Here is an 18,519-nt window from a genome sequence, read left to right on the forward strand (position 1 = left end):
TGAGCGGAGGTTGCACCATTGCACTCTAGCCTGGGCGACAGAGCAAGACTCCATCTATTTAAAAAAAAAAAAAGCCTAGAAATTAAACAAAACTGGTTTTATTTCATAAGACGTTTAGAGACAGGCAATGGCTGGTGTTGGGTCAGCAGCTCAACAATGTGGCAACTGGCATCTTCGTGGTTCTCTTGGCCCTTCCTTCTGTCATGGTTCAAATAACTCCTCCAGCTCCAGTCATCACTTTGGTGTTTATGGCAGTAAGGGGGGGAGGAGGTGGCCTAGCTGCATATGTATCTTTAATCAGGAAGTAAAAGTTTTCCCAGAATTCCCAAGGCCAAAGCTGTGTCCTGAGGCCACTGAGAGTTGTTAGTTGCAACAGAGGCTGAAAGGGGAGCAATTAGCTTTTCTGGGTTCTTTAGTGAAGGCAGGTAAGGGAGAAGGGGGTTGGGAATGGCTGGCAAATTGGAGCACCAACATTACCTTTATGGATAATTTCTTTTTCAAAATGGGCAGCTGATATGTGAAGAAATATCTAACAACAATTTTAAGGTTGTAATTTGAAACTCAGTTCTGCTTTCAATCATGACATTTTTAACAGATGCATTTCAGCTATACTATTTTTTCTTGTGCCCCACTCCCCAACATTCTAGAATGGAACTAAAATAAAATTACTTAATCTTTCAAGAAAAAGTGGGAAAAAAAAATCAAAAGGCCAACAGTGGCAAGATACTTTCAACTACTCTTGATGTCATTGTCCTTCTACACCAAAGAACATCTGGAAAACATCCCCACATCCTTTGGTGTTTAAGAACTGATAGAGCTGACCAAAGTCCATGTGGTTTCCCCTGGCTCCATTAACACTGAACACTTTTTCTTCAAAAATGGAAAATTTCCTTTGTCTTTCCATTTCATCATTTGTACCATCAAAAGGAATGTCTTCTCGATGGCGAATTAAAATTCTCTTCCAGTTTAATTTTCTGAGTCTGAAAAGAAATTTCAAAGTAAACATTTTCAAAATGTATATTCTAGAGCATTTAAAACAGAAGTTATAAAACAGATTTATCAATGCCTTTTCCTAGAAGTAGTCTACTTTTTAAAATGTTTATAACTTTTACTTATTGATTTAGTAGAGGCAGGTCTTGCTATGTTGCTCATGCTGGTTTCAAACTCCTGGCTGCAAGTCATACTCCGGCCTCAGCCTCCCAAAGTGCTGGGATTACAGGTGTGAGTCATACACACCCTGTCCAAGAAGTCTACTTTTATCTCACAGGGATTTATTTTAATCAAATATGATTCTGGTCATAATCTCATCCCTGAACTCATTTGTTGCCCTTACTACAGCCATGTATCAGTAGTTTAGAAATGTAGGAATTACTGAATCCCAAACTACTATGGACCTTCTCAGAAATTCATTTAGTATATCAGTAGAGAAATGAAAAGACTAGTGGCAATTCTAATGCTTCTAGAAAGCTCCTTACTTCACAGGGTATACAGTTTGCAGCATCACTAAAATGAGGGAAGGACCAGATCCATGGAAGTGGATGGGGTCATAGTGTCTGGGGCAGGAGCTCAATTCATTCAGTGCATATTTACAGAATGTCTCCTACATGCACTTGTCAGGTGACGGGGAAAATGCTGACTACATGTGATTTCTGCCATATCCATCAACTTGAGATTGAATCCCCATAAAGACACAACCCCTGGGACATACTTATCTCCACATCTCTAATAGTCATGTGTTGCTTAACAACAGGGATACATTCTGAGAAATGTATCTTTAGGCTATTTTGTTGTTGTACCACCACAATAGAGTGTACTTACACAAACCTAGATGGTACTTTTTTTGCATTTATATTTTTTCATATAGAAAACCAAATGTCCCAGCACCATTACTGAATATCACTCTGATATTCAATAGTGGGAAGATCAAGTGCCATATATCAGGTTTCTATATGTGCTCCATTATAATCTTATGGCATCACTGTTTTATGTGTGGTCCACTGTTGACCAAAACGTCACTAGGCAGCACATGACTGTATCTTGTTTAGTATTAACATTATTGACATGACTTCATATACATATGTAAAAGCAAACCTTGACCAGAATTCTTCACAGGCACTTTGTGGGCCTTCCACACAAACAACACCAGGTTTTCCAGGCATGCTAAACCCAGACAGGGAAAGCTCCTTTGACCACTCTAGAATATTCTTTCTTTTGCATTTGTTATAGATATGATGGCTGTAGATCCAGAGTCTCGTGAAGATGAGGTCAACTGACTGGACTGTGCTTCCTGTGGTGGGTGAAGATGAAGTATCTCTGCTGACATAGCCAGAGGCGTGTTCTCTAACCCACTCTGTGGCATTCAGTATACAAACATCTCCATGACAATGTTTTTGCAGGAATGCAGTCAGATCTGTGTTCAGCTGAGTCTGCTGGGATCTACTCAATAATACTGATCTAATAGAAAAGATACAAGAAAAATACTGTCTTGGAACAGAAAACAAATTTGAGAATTGCTTTTATTCTCAGATTAATTTTGACCTCCAAAGTTGGCCAGAGCTTCTGTAACGTACCTGACAGTAATTTCAGGCAGAACTGCCGGGTATTTAAAGGGAAGAATACAGGCCAGAGAAAACATCGCCTGATTAAAGAGAAGAAGAAAAAGTGCACTAACCAATGTTTTAAGTCTCAACATGTTTCAATCCCTCTAAAAGCAAAACTGAATTACCATTTTTTCATCAGATACATCCAGGTTCATATTGATAGTAAAGTAGACTTTTGAAGATCGCCCCTCCATTGTCTTCTTTTCAATACAATCTTTCAGTTCTGCTACAGCCAGCTGGTCATTCACTATGAGCTCATTCTCACCAGGGAACATACTGGCTAGCAGGTCTAACTCAGCAAGCTGGGCCTCCGCCTGCTCTATCTCAATCATTTTTGGACATGTGTAAGTTTCTAAGGAGGTAAAGATAAGAGAGACAATTTACATATGCAATCTTGGAAGAAATGAATACATCAACATGGGTACTTACTAAGATTGTACTTGGTTTCTTCATAAATTGTACAATTTAATTAATCTCTTTCCCTATTACTCTACTTTCAGATATAATATGCTAAGTCCTATGCTAAGACCAGCCTGAGCAACATACTGAGACCATCTATACAAAAACAAACACAAAAAAACTCTTAATAGTAAGTAGACACCACATTCTTCTGTGTCTAGATAGTTGAGTGGACATCTTGAGCTACCATAATGGGCAATTTCATCAAAGTAAACCAATTATGTAGTCAAAAAGCTGTATCAATAATGTAGCCAGAAGAGAGGATATGACTGGTTACACTGGAAACCTAGAATGAACAAAGTAAGTCAGAGAGTTTGGTTACGTGGATGGTCAATTTCTTCTTTTTAAGTAAATATTAATGTTTATTAGGTTTTTTTGAGACAGGGTCTAGCTCTGTCACCACAGCTGGAGTGCAGTGGCATGATCCCCGCTCACTGCAACCTCAACCTCCCACGCCCAAGCAATCCTCCCACCTCAGACTTCTGAGTAGCTAGGACCACAGGTATGCACTGCCACGCCCGGCTTCATTTTTTATTTGTAGAAACAAGGTCTTGCTATGTTGTCCAGACTGGTCTTGACCTCCTGGGCTCAAGCAATCCTCCTGCCTTGGCCTCCCAAAGTGCTAGCATTATAGGTATGAGCCACTGTGCATGGCATTTATTAGTTTTTTTTTTTTTTTTTGAAACGGAGTCTCGCTCTGTCACCCAGGCTGTAGTGCAGTGGCGCAATCTTGGCTCACTGCAAGCTCCACCTCGGCGCGTTCACACCATTCTCCTGCCTCAGCCTCCCAAGTAGCTGGGACTACAGGCGCCCACCACCACACCCGGTTAATTTTTTGTATTTTTAGTAGAGATGGGGTTTCACCGTGTTAGCCAGGATGGTCTTGATCTCCTGACCTCATGATCCGCCCGCCTCGGCCTCCCAAAGTGCTGGGATTACAGGTGTGAGCCACTGCGCCCGGCCTATTTATTAGTTTTTAAGAAGCAGAGGAACATAAAGAGAAAATAAATGTTAATTGTCCTGTAGCTTAAGTCACCCCTGTTAACATTAAAACATCTTAAGCATTATACATATATATATGTGAAAAATGCTGGTATAATGTATAAATATGTACAATGTGAGATATATACAGTATACATATTTAAATCCAAAGGGGATAATATATACTTTTTCCTCCTATTTCCTATCTCCCTCCCCACCAAATATATTTTGTAGATCTATTCACTGTCAACATATAGTGATCTACCTCATTCTTTGTAACTGTCGGCTGTTATACTGAATCATGTAGATATGCCATAACTTATTTAATTCTTTACCTATTGATGGACACTTGGGTTGTTTCCACATTTTTACTAATATGAACAATCCTATAATGCAAGGTCTTTTTATATATATAGTATGGTAAACTGAATACTGTGTATTCAATAATAAACTTACAGAGGTGGATTGTGGTATCAACATGTACATTTTAAATTTTGATAGATATTCCAAGTTACTTTCCAGAAAGTTGCCATACAGAACAGAAGTTTACAATTGTACTCAGTCCCCTGCTTCTTTTCTTTAAAAGAAAATTCTTAATACATAGTTCCTTTTGGCCTAGCACGGTGGCTCACACCTGTAATCCCAGCACTTTGGGAGGCCAAGGAGGGTGGATAGCTTGAGTCCAGGAGTTTGAGATCAGCCTGGGTAACATAACGAAACCCTGTCTCTACTAAAAAATACAACAAAATTACCCGGGTGTGTTGGTGCGTGCCTGAAGTCCCAGCTACTTGAGAGGCTCAGGTGGGAGGACTGCTTGAGCCCAGAAGGTGGAGGTTGTAGTGAGCCAAGATCATGCCACTGCACTCCAGCCTGGGTGACAGAGCAAGACTCTGTCTCAAACAAACAAACAAACAAACAACCTAAACCATAGTTCCTTTTATCAATCTCTTCTTTTACAGGTTTCAAGCTTTATTTTTTTGTTTGTTTGTTTTTTTGAGACGGAGTCTTGCTTTGTGCCCAGGATGGAGTGCAGTGGTGCGATCTTAGCTCACTGCAACCTCCACCTCCCGGACTCAAACAATTCTCCTGCCTCAGCCTCCCAAGTAGCTGAGATTACAGGCACCCACCACCACCCCCAGCTAATTTTTATATTTTTATTTTATTATTTGTTTATTTATTTATTTTGGGATGCAGTTATCGCTCTTGTTGCCTAGGCTGGAGCTCAGTGTCGTGATCTCAGCTCACTGCAACCTCTGCCTCCCGGGTCCAAGCAATTCTCCTGCCTCAGCCTCCCAAGGGGAGAGATTACAGGCACATGCCACCATGCCTGGCCAATTTTTTTGTGTTTTTGTATCACCTCAGGTGATCTGCCTGCCTCAGCCTCCCAAAGTGCTGGGATTACAGGCGTGAGCCACTGTGCCCGGCCTAAAATATCTTGATTAGAAAGGATTTCTCTACTGCAAGATTATTTTAAAATTCTTCTATTTTTTACAAAAATTAGCTGGGTGAGGTGGTGGGCACCTGTAATCCCAGCTACTCGGGAGGCTGAGACAGAATCACTGGAACCTGGGAGTCAGAGGTTGCAGTGAGTTGAGATCGTGCCATTGCACTCCAGCCTGGGCAAAAAGAGTGAAACTCCGTCTCAAAAAAAAAAAAAAAAAAAAAGTCTTCTATTTTCTATTTGGAATACATTTTCAATTTCTGCATTTAAATATTTGATCCATCTGGGATATACTTCAGTTTAAAAGGTGACGGAAGTTTCCAGCTGATTTTTTTTTTCCAGTTAGCTAGCCATTTTTACCAGTACATCTTATAATACATTTGAAATGTTTCTTTCAACATATGTTAAGTGCCTATATGTATTTGAGTCTTTTTCTGGATTCTCCATTTTGTTATATTGATCTGTCTATCATATCATGTCCTAATACTCTTTTTTTTTTTTTTTGAGACAGAGTCTCACTCTGTCACCCAGGCTGGAGTGCAGTGGTGCGATTATAGCTCGTTGCAGCCTCGAACTCCTAGGCTCAAGCAATCCTCCTGTCTCAGCCTCCCAAGTATCTGGGACTACACTCATGCTACCACCATACCCAGCTAACTAATACTCAACTCTTGAAATCACTATGATGGGTTAGTAAATTGCTCCTACTCTGTCTCTTCATAGCCATCACTCTTCTTTTCTAGAATTCTTTTTTGGTATTTCCTGGCTCTTCTCACATATAAACATTAGAATAATTTTGTTAAGTTTTGAAAATAAGAAAAAATGGTAATTGCATTGAAATTAAAGATTAGGCCGGGCGCGGTGGCTCACGCCTGTAATCCCAACACTTTGGGAGGCAGAGGCGGGCGGATCATGAGGTCAGGAGATCGAGACCATCCTGGCTAACACAGTGAAACCCTGCCTCTACTAAAAATACAAAAAATTAGCTGGGCGTGGTGGCCGGCGCCTGTAGTCCCAGCTACTCAGGAGGCTGAGGCAGGAGAATGGCGTGAACCCGGGAGGCGGAGCTTGCAGTGAGCCGAGATCGCGCCACTGCACTCCAGCCTGGGCGACAGAGTGAGACTCCGTCTCAAAAAAAAAAAAAAAAGAAATTAAAGATTAATACAGAAAAAGACGATATGTTTATAACGTAGAATTTTCCCTTCAGTAGTTTTTTTAAATAGCTTTAATGAGGTATAATTTATATACCATACCATACTACTGCCAAGCAAGATCTTTAAAATGTTAGCATCCCTTAAGGTTTGGTTGAGGACGTCTTTATCTTCTCTATTGTCTCATGGTACCAAGTATTATTGAATATTAAATGTTCATAATTCTCAAATTCTTAGGATGTTCCAAATTCTCGAGCCCCATATTTGTAAATTTAACTATATCTATATATTTCTATTGGATGTTATAATAGTTCATTTTCTGTTACTATAACAGACTACCTGAGACTGGGTAGTTTACAATGAAGAGAAATTTATTTGGCTTATTGTTCTGGAAGCAGAGAAATCCAAGAGAATGGTGCCTGCATTTTGCAAGGGCATTCTTACTGAGTCATCCCATGGCGGAAGGCAGAGGGCAAGACAGAATGAGAGCAAGAGCAAGAGAGATGAAGGGGCCAAATGCATGCTTTTATCAGGAACCCACTCCCACAATAACTAACCCACTCCTGCAGTAACACCATTAATCCATTCGTGAGGGCCCTGTTCTTTGGGAACTTTTTCAACCCTGCCTTCTTTCTCTTCTTCTGAAATGCTGATAACAGGAATGTTACATTTTTTGTTATATCCCTGCATATCACTTAATCACCTCTGAAAGGTCCCACCTCTCAACTCTATTGCTTTGGGATAAAGCTTCTAACACATGAACTTTGGGGCACACATTAAACCACAGCAGAGACCATCTCAGTCTTAACAGCCCTAAAATAGGTCTAAATGGCCTGGCGCAGTGGCTCACGCCTGTAATCCCAGCACTTTGGGAGGCCAAGGCAGGCAGATCATGAGGTCAGGAGATCAAGACCATCCTGGCTAACATGGTGAAACCCCATCTCTACTAAAAATACAAAAAATTAGTTGGGCGTGGTGGCAGGCACCTGTAGTCCCAACTACTCAGGAGGCTGAGGCAGGAGAATGGCGTGAACCCAGGAGGCAGAGCTTTCAGTGAGCCGAGATACAGCCACTGCACTCCAGCCTGGGCGACAGAGCAAGACTCTTTCTAAAAATAAAAAAATAGGGAGGCATTCGAACAAGAGTGACTCCGGCTCCCCTCCCCTCTCCCCTCTCCCCTCTCCCCTCTCTCCTCCCCTTTCCACAGTCTCCCTCTCATGCCGAGCCAAAGCTGGACTGTGCTGCTGCCATCTCGGCTCACTGCAACCTCCCCGCCTGATTCTCCTGCCTCAGCCTGCCGAGTGCCTGCGATTGCAGGCGCGCGCCGCCACGCCTGACTGGTTTTCGTATTTTTTTGGTGGAGACGGGGTTTCGCTGTGTTGGCCGGGCTGGTCTCCAGCTCCTAACCGCGAGTGATCCGCCAGCCTCGGCATCCCGAGGTGCCGGGATTGCAGAGGGAGTCTCCTTAACTCAGTGCTCAATGGTGCCCAGGCTGGAGTGCAGTGGCGTGATCTTGGCTCGCTACAACCTCCACCTCCCAGCCGCCTGCCTTGGCCCCCCAAAGTGCGGACATTGCAGCCTCTGCCCGGCCGCCACCCCGTCTGGGAAGTGAGGAGCTTCTCTGCCTGGCCGCCCATCGTCTGGGATGTGAGGAGCCCCTCTGCCTGGCTGCCCAGTCCGGAAAGTGAGGAGCGTCTCTGCCCAGCCGCCGTCCCACCTGGGAAGTGAGGAGCGCCTCTTCCTGGCCGCCATCCCATCTAGGAAGTGAGGAGCGTCTCTGCCCGGCCGCCCATCGTCTGAGATGTGGGGAGCGCCTCTGCCCCGCCGCCCCGTCTGAGATGTGGGGAGCGCCTCTGCCCCGCCGCCCCGTCTGGGATGTGAGGAGCACCTTGGCCCGGCCGCGACCCCGTCTGGGAGGTGAGGAGCGTCTCTGCCCGGCCTCCCCGTCTGGGAAGTGAGGAGCGTCTCCGCCCGGCAGCCACCCCGCCCGGGAGGGAGGTGGGGGGTCAGCCCCCGCCAGGCCAGCCGCCCCGTCCGGGAGGGAGGTGGGGGGTCAGCCCCCCGCCTGGCCAGCCACCCCGTCCGGGAGGGAGGTGGGGGGCTCAGCCCCCCACCCGGCCAGCCGCCCCGTCCGGGAGGGAGGTGGGGGGCTCAGCCCCCCGCCCGGCCAGCCGCCCCGTCCGGGAGGGAGGTGGGGGGCTCAGCCCCCCTGCCCGGCCAGCCGCCCCGTCCGGGAGGTGAGGGGCGCCTCTGCCCGGCCACCCCTACTGGGAAGTGAGGAGCCCCTCTGCCCGGCCACCACCCCGTCTGGGAGGAGGTACCCAACAGCTCATTGAGAACGGGCCATGATGACGATGGCGGTTTTGTGGAATAGAAAAGGGGGCAAGGTGGGGAAAAGATTGAGAAATCGGACGGTTGCTGTGTCTGTGTAGAAAGTAGTAGACATGGGAGACTTTTCATTTTGTTCTGTACTAAGAAAAATTCTTCTGCCTTGGGATCCTGTTGATCTATGACCTTACCCCCAACCCTGTGCTCTCTGAAACATGTGCTGTGTCCACTCAGGGTTAAATGGATTAAGGGCGGTGCAAGATGTGCTTTGTTAAACAGATGCTTGAAGGCAGCATGCTCGTTGAGAGTCATCACCACTCCCCAATCTCAAGTACCCAGGGACACAAACACTCTGCCTAGGAAAACCAGAGACCTTTGTTCACTTGTTTGTCTGCTGACCTTCCCTCCGCTGTTGTCCTATGACCCTGCCAAATCCCCCTCTGCGAGAAACACCCAAGAATGATCAATAAAAAATAAATAAATAAATAAAAATAAAAGAATGATGCACATTTTAATAAAATAAATAAATAAAATAAAAAAATAAAAATAAATAAAGTAAAATAAAATAGGTCTAAATTATATTTCTTTAATAATAATTCTTTTATTATTTCTTTTCTGTTTAGAGAACCTATTTTAACCATTCTTTTAGGATAGGTCTGCTGGTGACAAATCTCCTAGATTTCCTTCATCTTAGAATGTCTTGATTTCCCCTTCATTTCTGCAGAATATTTTCACTGGATGCAGTATTCTGGCTTAACAGGTTTTTACTTTCAACACTTGAAAAATGCTGTGCCTCTTCACCTAGCCTCTCTGGTGACTGATGAGAAATCACTCTCATTTGAATTGTTTTCCTTTATAGATAAGGTTCATTTTTGTCACTAATTTTAAGAATTTTTCATTGTCTTTGGTTTTCAGAAGTTTGATTATGATGTGTTTTTTTTTTTTTTTTTTTTTGAGATGGGAGTCTCACTTTGTCACCCAGGCTGGAGTACAATGGTGCAATCTTGGCTTATTGCAACCTCCACCTCCCAGGTTCAAGCAATTCTCCTGCCTCAGCTTCCTGAGTAGCTGGGATTACAGGTGCACCCCACCACGCCCAGCTAATTTTTGTATTTTTAGCAGAGACGGGGTTTCACCATGTTGGGCAGGCTGGTCTCCAACTCCTGACCTTGTGATCCACCCGCACTGGCGTCCCAAAGTGCTGGGATTACAGGCGTGAGCCGCCACACCTAATCTTTTTTTTTTTTTTTTTGAGATGGAGTTTTGCTCTTGTTGCCCAGGCTGGAGTGCAATGGCACAATCTTGGCTCACCGCAACCTCCGCCTCCTGGGTTCAAGTGATTCTCTTGCCTCAGCCTCCCGAATAGCTGGGATTACAGGTGTTCGCCACCACGCCCAGCTAATTTTTTGTATTTTTAGTAGAGAAAGGGTTTTATCATGTTGGCCAGGCTGGTCTCAAACTCCTGACCTCCGGTGATCTACCTACCCTGGCCTTCCAAAGTGCTGGGATTACAGGCGTGAGCCACCATGCCCGGCCCCATATGGTTTAAGTATTTACCCTAGACAAAAGCAATCCTAATTAGGCGAGAGACTATATGGGCACAATTCTTATTTGAGACTTCTCAGAGTCTTAAACTGTGAATTTCCAAGAGGGGTGTTCAGTATTCTGTCTGACTCCAGAACATGCTTTTCCAGGCCAAATGACATTAGCCCTCCTCTCCACAGAACAGAGCAGGATTCCTTGCTTTGCCATGTAGTTACCTGAATTTAAGTAGTTTAAATATAAGCATTTAAAGTATCATAAAAGATGGTGGGTAGCCTTGATAATATTTATACATATATTAACATATATTTATTAATGTCTATTCATGTTTAATTTGAAGTTTTCCTTTTCTAATAACTGTTGGAACTGCAAATATTCCTCCCTCCTTTAATCGCAATGTTTTCTTTTTTTTTTTTCCAGATTATTTATTTATTTATTTTTTTGAGACGGAGTTTCGCTCTTGTTGCCCAGGCTGGAGTGAAATGGTGCGATCTCGGCTCACTGCAACCTCCACCTCCCAGGTTCAAGCGATTCTCCTGCCTCAGCCTCCCAAGTAGCTAGGATTACAGGCATGCGCCACCACACCCAGCTAATTTTTTGTATTTAGTAGAGATGGAGTTATACCATGTCAGTTGGGCTAGTCTTAAACTCCCGACCTCAGGTGATTCACTCACCTTGGCCTCCCAAAGTGCTGGGATTACAGGCATGAGCCACTGCTCCCGGCCTTTTTTTTTTTTTTTAAACAAAATCCTCATACATACTTAAAATCCCTGGACTTATTGGAATTCCATATACATATTTGCTGGTCTGTTTTGGAGTTGAGAAACATAAAAAACAACTCCTTGGGTGGTTATTAGAGGAAATGGTTTACTTTGTTTTTTTGTTGGAGTGGCTCTGTTACCAGTGTTTGGATTCTATTACCAGATTGCCAAGGTGCAACTCCTGGCTCTGCCACTTACCAACTGCAGGACCTTAGGCAAGTGGCTTAATTTATCTGTGCTTTAGTCTCCCCAACTCCATAACTGGGATGAGAGGGTTGCCGTGATGATTAGATGAGAATTTGTGGAAAGTGCCTGGCAACAGAGTACATTTTATATGCGTGCTTGCTACTATTATTATTAATTTAAAAAATCTTTTTTTTTGAGACAGGGTCTAGCTCTGTCACCCAGGCCAGAGTGCAGAGTCGGCTCACTACAACCTCTGCTTTCTGGGTTAGTAGAGACGGGGTTTCACCACGTTGGCCAGGCTGGTCTCGAACTCCTGCCGTCATGATCCACTTGCCCTGGGCTCCCAAAGTGCTGGGATTACAGGCATGAGCCACCGTGTCCGGCTGCTTATTACTATTATTATTATTGGTCATCATTTCAACAAATGTTTCTCAAGCACTTACGTTCAAGCACTGGCACTAAGATAACAATGAATGAAAGTAATAAAACAACTCTACTGGTGGGAGGATACCATGACATCAAAAACAAATTTATATGCCCAGCCCAGGTGTGGTGGTGGCTCACGCCTGTAATCCCAGCACTTTGGGAGGATGAGGTGGGCGGATCACCTAAGGTCAGGAGTTTGAGACCAGCCTGGCCAACATGATGAAACCCCATCTCTACTAAAAATACAAAAATTAGCCAGGTGTGGTCGCCCACGCCTGTAGTCCCAGCTACTAGGGAGGCTGAGGCAGGAGAATCGCTTGAACTGGGGAGGCGGAGGTTGCAGTGAGCTAAGATCATACCTCTGCACTCCAGCCAGAGCAACAAAGCAAGACTGTCTCAAAAAAAAAAAACAAAAAAATTTTTGTACCCAGTGAATAACTGCTATGAAGAAACCTGAAAAAGAAAACAAGGATAAGGGAAACAATGAGGCAGCAGGGGGTGAGACTGCACACAGTGTTGTCAGGAAAGGCCTTTCTCCTAAGGTGACTGTAGGGAAGAGACTTTAAGGAACTGAAAAAGGAGGCCATGTGTTTTTCTTGGCCAAGAGTGTTCAAGGGAAAGCGAACAGCATATTCAAAGGCCTTGAGGCAGGAGGGTGCTAGAACAGCTGGCCAGAGACAGTGAGCTGAGGACACGGGGAATAGAAGAGTTTAGTAAGGAAATGTGGGGCAGTTTATGTTGGGACTAGTAAAGCATGGCCAGAATTTTGAATTTTATCCCGACTGACATGTAAGAGCTACAAGAGAGGTTTGACTTATGAAGATCCCCACACTTGCTGCTATGGAGAAAAGTGAAAGGAAAAGTGGGGTGACCAGATATAGACACCGCAATAACTAGGGAGAGAGGACGGTGGCTTTGATAGGATTATAGTGGCCAAGTTGGTGAGCTTCAGGTTCTGGATACATGCAGAGAACAGAGGCAACAGGATTTACAGATAAATTACATGAGACACGGAAGAATGACTCCAGGGCTTTAAGGTACTGAAAGTATGGATCTGCCATTTATTTAGACGTTGATGGTCATGGGGAGCTGAAGCTTGGTTTTAGACACAAGTAATGAGTGCCTACTAAGACACCTGTTAAATAGAGATGTCTAGCAGGCAGTTAGATATACAATTTTGAAGTCTACGAGAGACTAAGCTAGATATATAATCTTGGGAGTCAACACTTATTTGGAACTATATATTTGTTTAAAGTCTCCCAGGGAGTGAGTAAAGTTGGGAGAGGGTCCTATTGAATTGGAGGTATCGAAGATGAAATGGAATTAGCAAAGAAGAACGGGACGGAGGGACTCTTGAACGGACAACTACGGGAGTGATGTCACAGGTCATTTATCTGCCAAATTATTTTCGCTTAAGAGATTTCAGTCCTTCCAAAAAACCCTCAAGATAATTTTATGATTCAAGATTTCAGCGAATGCTGTAAGATAATAGACTGTGGCCGGGCGCGGTGGCTCACGCCTCTAATCCCAGCACTTTGGGAGGCAGAGGAAGGGGGACTGCTTGAGCCCAGGAGTTCAAGATCGGCCTGGGTAACATAGTAAGAGCTCGCCTTTATTATTTTTTAAAAAAATAAAATATATTTAAGAGAACGCAGGCTGAAACTTGAGATTTCTGAGTGGAATAATATCTTTTCCTTGCAGATTTTTTTTGAAGAACAGAGCAGGGTATCCCGCGACCCAAGCCAAGACGCTCTCAGGAAGAAAGCCCAGCACGCAGCCGCCCTCGCACCCTGATTGCCCCCGGGGCGAGGTCCCCGGCTGGAGCGGGGCTGCAGAAGCCGGGAAGCAACGCCGAGGACCGAGCCGACCGATGGGCGCATGCAGTGAGGGGAACCGGGGCCGCCATGCCGGGCACGTTCCCAAAGGGTTGCACTGGGCGCTGCAGCGTGGGAAACCCCCGTGGCGGTCACCACTGGCGCTAGCTGAGGCGAGACTCACCTTGAGCCGTGGCCCCCTCACTGCTGTAACCCGGGTTCCATGGCTGCATGGACAGCTCAATTTTCATCAGAAGGGAGCCTCAAAATTCTAGCATACTGAGACCCAAAACTTACAAACCGCCTCAGCTGGCGACCTACCGGAAAAAAAAAAAAAAAAAAAAAAAAAAGCATGCGGCGCATGCGCGTCCAAGGCCGCGGACCGGAAGCTGGAGCTCGCCTGTTGGGAGCCGCGTCCGCCGGTGTTGGTGTCTGCAATTGGAACGACGTAGGGAATGCGTTGTCCGTGCTAGGTACTTTTCAGTCGCAGAGTTCTCTTCTTCTTCTTTCTTCCTTTTTTTTTTTTTTTTTTTTGAGACGGAGTCTCGCTGTGTCCCTCAAGCTGGAGTGCAGCGGCGCGATCTCGGCTCACCGCAGCCTCCGCCTCCTGGGTTCAAGCGATTCTCCTGCCTCAGCCTCCCGAGTAGCTGGGATTACAGGCGCCCACCACCATGCCCAGATAATTTTTGTATTTTTCAGTAGAAATGGGGTTTCACCATGTTGTCCAGGCTGGTCTCGAACTCCTGACCTCAGGTGATCCACCGGCCTCGGCCTCCCACAGTGCTGGGATTACAGGCCTGAGCCACCGAGCCCGGCCGGAGTTTTTCTACTTAATACCTCTCCATGCCAACCCCGTTGTCATTTCCCAGCGGCCGCCTCTATAACGGGCACTTTTCAGGGACAAAGAATTGGTCCGTTAATGTTCCTCAAACTCGAACGCGCCTAGGAATAGTTCGGGGATCCTGTTGAAGTGCAGATCAGGATTCCGTAGGTAGGGGTGGGGTTCCAAATTCTACATTTCTAGTATCTTCCCACACGATGGTGATCCTCCTTGTCCCTGAATCATGGAGGAGGGCAATTAGGGAGATGTGAGCCTGGATGCATGGTGGCCTTGGCTATCTTAGGTGTTCTTGCCCATTAACCAAGCTGGGAGGAACCGTGTGAATGCATATCTATCCCTGTTAATAAAAGGGTAGTTTGAAGGAGATGCTGACAGGAGAATAATTAGAAATGTTTTTCTTCCCAATCCAACTATATGCAATACACTTTATAATATTCATTTTAGAAATGTCATAGATAAGATTTGTAAACATTGACATTTAGCAATACTAAATATCACTGCTAGGTCTCCCCTCCACTTTTTTTTTTAAACAAAAATACGACAGTATGTATTGTAGGTCTTCATAAACTACGTCTTCTGCATGGTGTTTCATGAGCGTTTTTCAATGTCATAATTTATTTTTTCCTCCAACATTTATTATGAAAAAATTCAAGTGTAAAGCGAAGTGGAGAGAATTTTACAGTGGAGCAGACCTCAAGAGAAGGGGAAGGATGGATTTCCCCTCTATTTAGCAGTGTCTGAAGACATTTTGGGTTGTCACAACTGGAAGGATGGTATTGGCATGGGGTAGGTAGAGCACAGGGATGCTCCTCAACTTCCTACAATGAACAGGACATCCTCCGACAGCAACGAATTTGCTGGTCCAAAATGTTGATAGTGTTGAGGTTGAAAAACACTGACCTGGAGAGTACAGAATTTTACTCTACCAGCTTTGTCACATACCTCATCAATCTATCTGTTTTCATACATTTAGAAGTAAACTGCAGACAGTACGCTTCTAAGTACCTCTAATGCACATCATTGGAGTTCAAATTAAGGATTTTTTAAGGTAAAAATGAAATGCATACCTTAAATACACATCAGTTTTTAAATGCACACGCGTATGGAACTCAAGCCATATTAACATATAGAACGTTACCATCACCCTAGAAAGTTCTTTCATGCCCTTTCTTAGTTCCCATCCAGTTCTCCCCAAAGGTAACCACTGTTCTGATTTTTTCCCCCACCATACTTATTTTTCTTGTTCTAGAACGTCATATGGTTGGAGTCATGCAATAGATATTTTTGTGTAAGGGTTCTTTCACTCAGGGTAATATTTTCATCTGATATCATGTGTATCACTTTGATTGCTCAGTAGTATTCCATCATATGAATATGCCAGTTCCATTCTTGTTTTGATAGAAACCTGGGCTGTCTTCAGTTTTTTGGCTATTATAAATAAAGCTGCTGTGAACGTTCTTATATAGCATTTTATTGCTCATGACTTTCTTTTCAATAAATATTTATCGAGCACTTACTATATTCCAGGCACTTCCAGGTACTAATTATAGCCATGAACAAGACAAAGATGTCGCATCTCTCAAAGAGCTTATATTTGCACATTTCTGTGTATGTATGAAGAGGGCTAAACATAAAGGTAAAAATAAAAGAAAATTATGGGCCGGGCACGGTGGCTCATGCCTGTAATCCCAGCACTTTGGGAGGCCAAGGCGGGCAGATTACCTGAGGTTGGGAGTTCAAAACCAGCCTGACCAACATGAAGAAACCCCGTCTCTACTAAAAATACAAAAATTAGCTGGACATGGTGGTGCATGCCTGTAATCCTAGCTACTGGGGAGGCTGAAGCAGGAGAATTGCTTGAACCTGGGAGGCGGAGGTTGCAGTGAGCCGAGATCGCGCCATTGCACTCCAGCCTGGGCAACAAGAGCAAAACTGCGTCTCAAAAAAAAGAAAAAAAAAGAAAATTATGGCTGGGTATGATAGCTCATGCCTATAATCCCAGCACTTTGGGAGACCAAGGAGGATCACTTGAGCCCAGGGTTTGAGACCAGCTTGGGCAACAGAGAGAGACCCCTAACTACAAAAAACACAAAAATTAGCCAGGTGTGGGGGCGTGTGCCTGTAGGCCTGTAGTCCTAGCTACTCAGGAGGCTGAGGTAGGAGAATTGCCTGAGCCTGGGAGGTTGAGGCTGCAGTGAGCTGTAACTGCACCACTGCACTCCAGCCTGGGCAACAGAGTGAGACTCTGTCTCAAAAAAAAAAAAAAAAAAAAAAAAAAAGAAAATTACCAGATAGTGGATAAATTGCTGGGCAAAGAAGTAAAGTAAGGTGATGTGAGTGATCAGATGACTGTGTTACTTAGATTGCCCTGTAACTGGAAGGAAGTGACTTTTAAGGCATGTATAGAAGCTGGGTGTGGTGACTCACACCTGGAATCCTAGTGCTTTGGGAGGCTGAGGCTGGAGTATCGCTTGAGGTCAGGAGTTTGAGACCAGCCTGGGCAGCAGGCTTTTGTAGAGACACGGTGACTTCAAAAAAAAAAAAAAAAAGTTAGCTGATGAGGTGGCACACACTTGCAGTACCAGCTACGCGAGGCTGAGGCATGAGGATCACTTGAGCACAGGAATTCAAGGTTACAGTGAACTATGACTGCACTTCAGCCTGGGCTACAAAGCCAGACCCTGTCTCTAAAATAAGTAAATTAAAAATAAGGTATGAACAGAATGACAATAAGATACCAACCCCGGAAGATCAGGGGGAAGAGGCTTTCAGACAGGAAGCACGTGGTACAATGACCCTAAGCCTCTGTTTTAAAATGCGTGGGGGAAAAAAGCCTGCATTTCTGGAGCTTGGAGAAGAAAGCTTTAAAAAATTATCTCATCCCACTCCTGTTCTTTTTTGCATGAGAGCTGGAGCCTATGCCCTACCACACATCCGTGGATATGCCCAGGATTTGACTTGGGCCTTCGAACTTTGCACAGTAGCTGCTACTAACTTTTTGAGATAATACATTCGTGGGGGCTCAGTCCTGCCTCATCTAAATCACCAGAGACCAAACAAGGACCAGCCCAATATCTCTTGGACTGTAATGTCATAATGTTGTCAGAATACAGAGAAAGATGAAACTAAGCCGGGTCCGGTGGCTTACGCCTGTAATCCAGCATTTTGGGAGGCCGAGGCAGGTGGATCACTTGAGGCCAGGAGTTCAAGACCAGCCTGGCCAATATGCTGAAACCCTGCCTCTACCAAAAAAATACAAAAGTTAGCTAGGTGTGGTGGGGTGGCACGTGCCTATAATCCCAGCCACTGGGGAGGGTGAGGTGGGAGAATCGGGAGGTGGAGGTTGCAGTGAGCTGAGGTCGTGCCACTGCACTCCAGCCTGGGTAACAGAGTGCAACCCGGTCTCAATAAATAAATAAATAAATAAGTAAATAAAATAAAACAAAAATTATCTCAGCAGTAAAAAGCAAGAGAGCTAGTTTTCCCCCAAATTTAACCAAATGTTACTCTGGTGGTTAGTATGCCACCATCTTAAACTCCTTTTATCTGATTAGTAAGGATGGACATTTATTTTATGACCAATTGTTCTTTTATGGTGAATTACCTGTTTACACATCTATTTTTCTATAGCTATCTGCAACTCCCCCGACCCCCACGGTAGCGATTACTATCTTCTCTACTAAACTAAGACTCCAGGGCAGAGAGGCCTATGTTTAATTCATTTGAGGAAAGGCTTGGCACAAAGTGTGCACTTACATATTTTCTTTTTTTCTTTTTGAGAGGGAGTTTTGCTCTTGTTGCCCAGGCTGGAGTGCAATGGAGTGAACTTGGCTCATTGCAACCTCTGCCTCCAGACTTCAAGCGATTCTCCCCCTTAGCCTCCCGAATAGCTGGGATTACAGGCGCCCGCCACCACGACCGACTAATTTTTTGTATTTTTAGTAGAGACGGGATTTCACCACGTTGGCCAGGCTGGTCTCGAACTCCTGACC

The 18,519-nt window shown here is 44.6% G+C and overlaps 1 protein-coding gene and 1 long non-coding RNA gene across 4 annotated transcripts; one reads left to right on the top strand and one right to left on the bottom strand.

Annotated features, from left to right (window-relative positions):
• Positions 1 to 82: 82 nt before the first annotated feature.
• Positions 83 to 18,509, bottom strand: RWDD2B (RWD domain containing 2B). Of its 3 annotated transcripts, none has more exons than XM_063601385.1 (6): positions 13,871 to 14,001; positions 3,956 to 4,021; positions 2,726 to 2,952; positions 2,571 to 2,638; positions 2,092 to 2,454; positions 83 to 980 (listed from the first exon to the last, which is right to left on the bottom strand). In XM_063601385.1, the coding sequence occupies exons 3-6, from the start codon at positions 2,930 to 2,932 to the stop codon at positions 746 to 748; spliced, it is 873 nt and encodes a 290-aa protein (XP_063457455.1). In that variant the 5' UTR covers positions 2,933 to 2,952; positions 3,956 to 4,021; positions 13,871 to 14,001; the 3' UTR covers positions 83 to 745. The 3 variants fall into 3 exon arrangements, with proteins under 3 accessions (XP_063457455.1, XP_063457454.1, XP_003813235.2); XM_063601384.1 differs by having other exon boundaries at positions 3,924 to 4,021; XM_003813187.5 differs by lacking the exon at positions 3,956 to 4,021 and having other exon boundaries at positions 13,871 to 18,509.
• On the top strand, positions 2,821 to 9,457 carry LOC117977310 (uncharacterized). The gene is made up of 3 exons (XR_010111111.1): positions 2,821 to 2,944; positions 3,101 to 3,189; positions 7,837 to 9,457. It is a non-coding gene; the product is annotated as an uncharacterized LOC117977310 (long non-coding RNA).
• Positions 18,510 to 18,519: the final 10 nt, after the last annotated feature.

The sequence above is a fragment of the Pan paniscus genome, chromosome 22 (genome assembly GCF_029289425.2).
Source record: "Pan paniscus chromosome 22, NHGRI_mPanPan1-v2.0_pri, whole genome shotgun sequence".
In the NCBI taxonomy this organism is placed as follows: domain Eukaryota; kingdom Metazoa; phylum Chordata; class Mammalia; order Primates; family Hominidae; genus Pan; species Pan paniscus.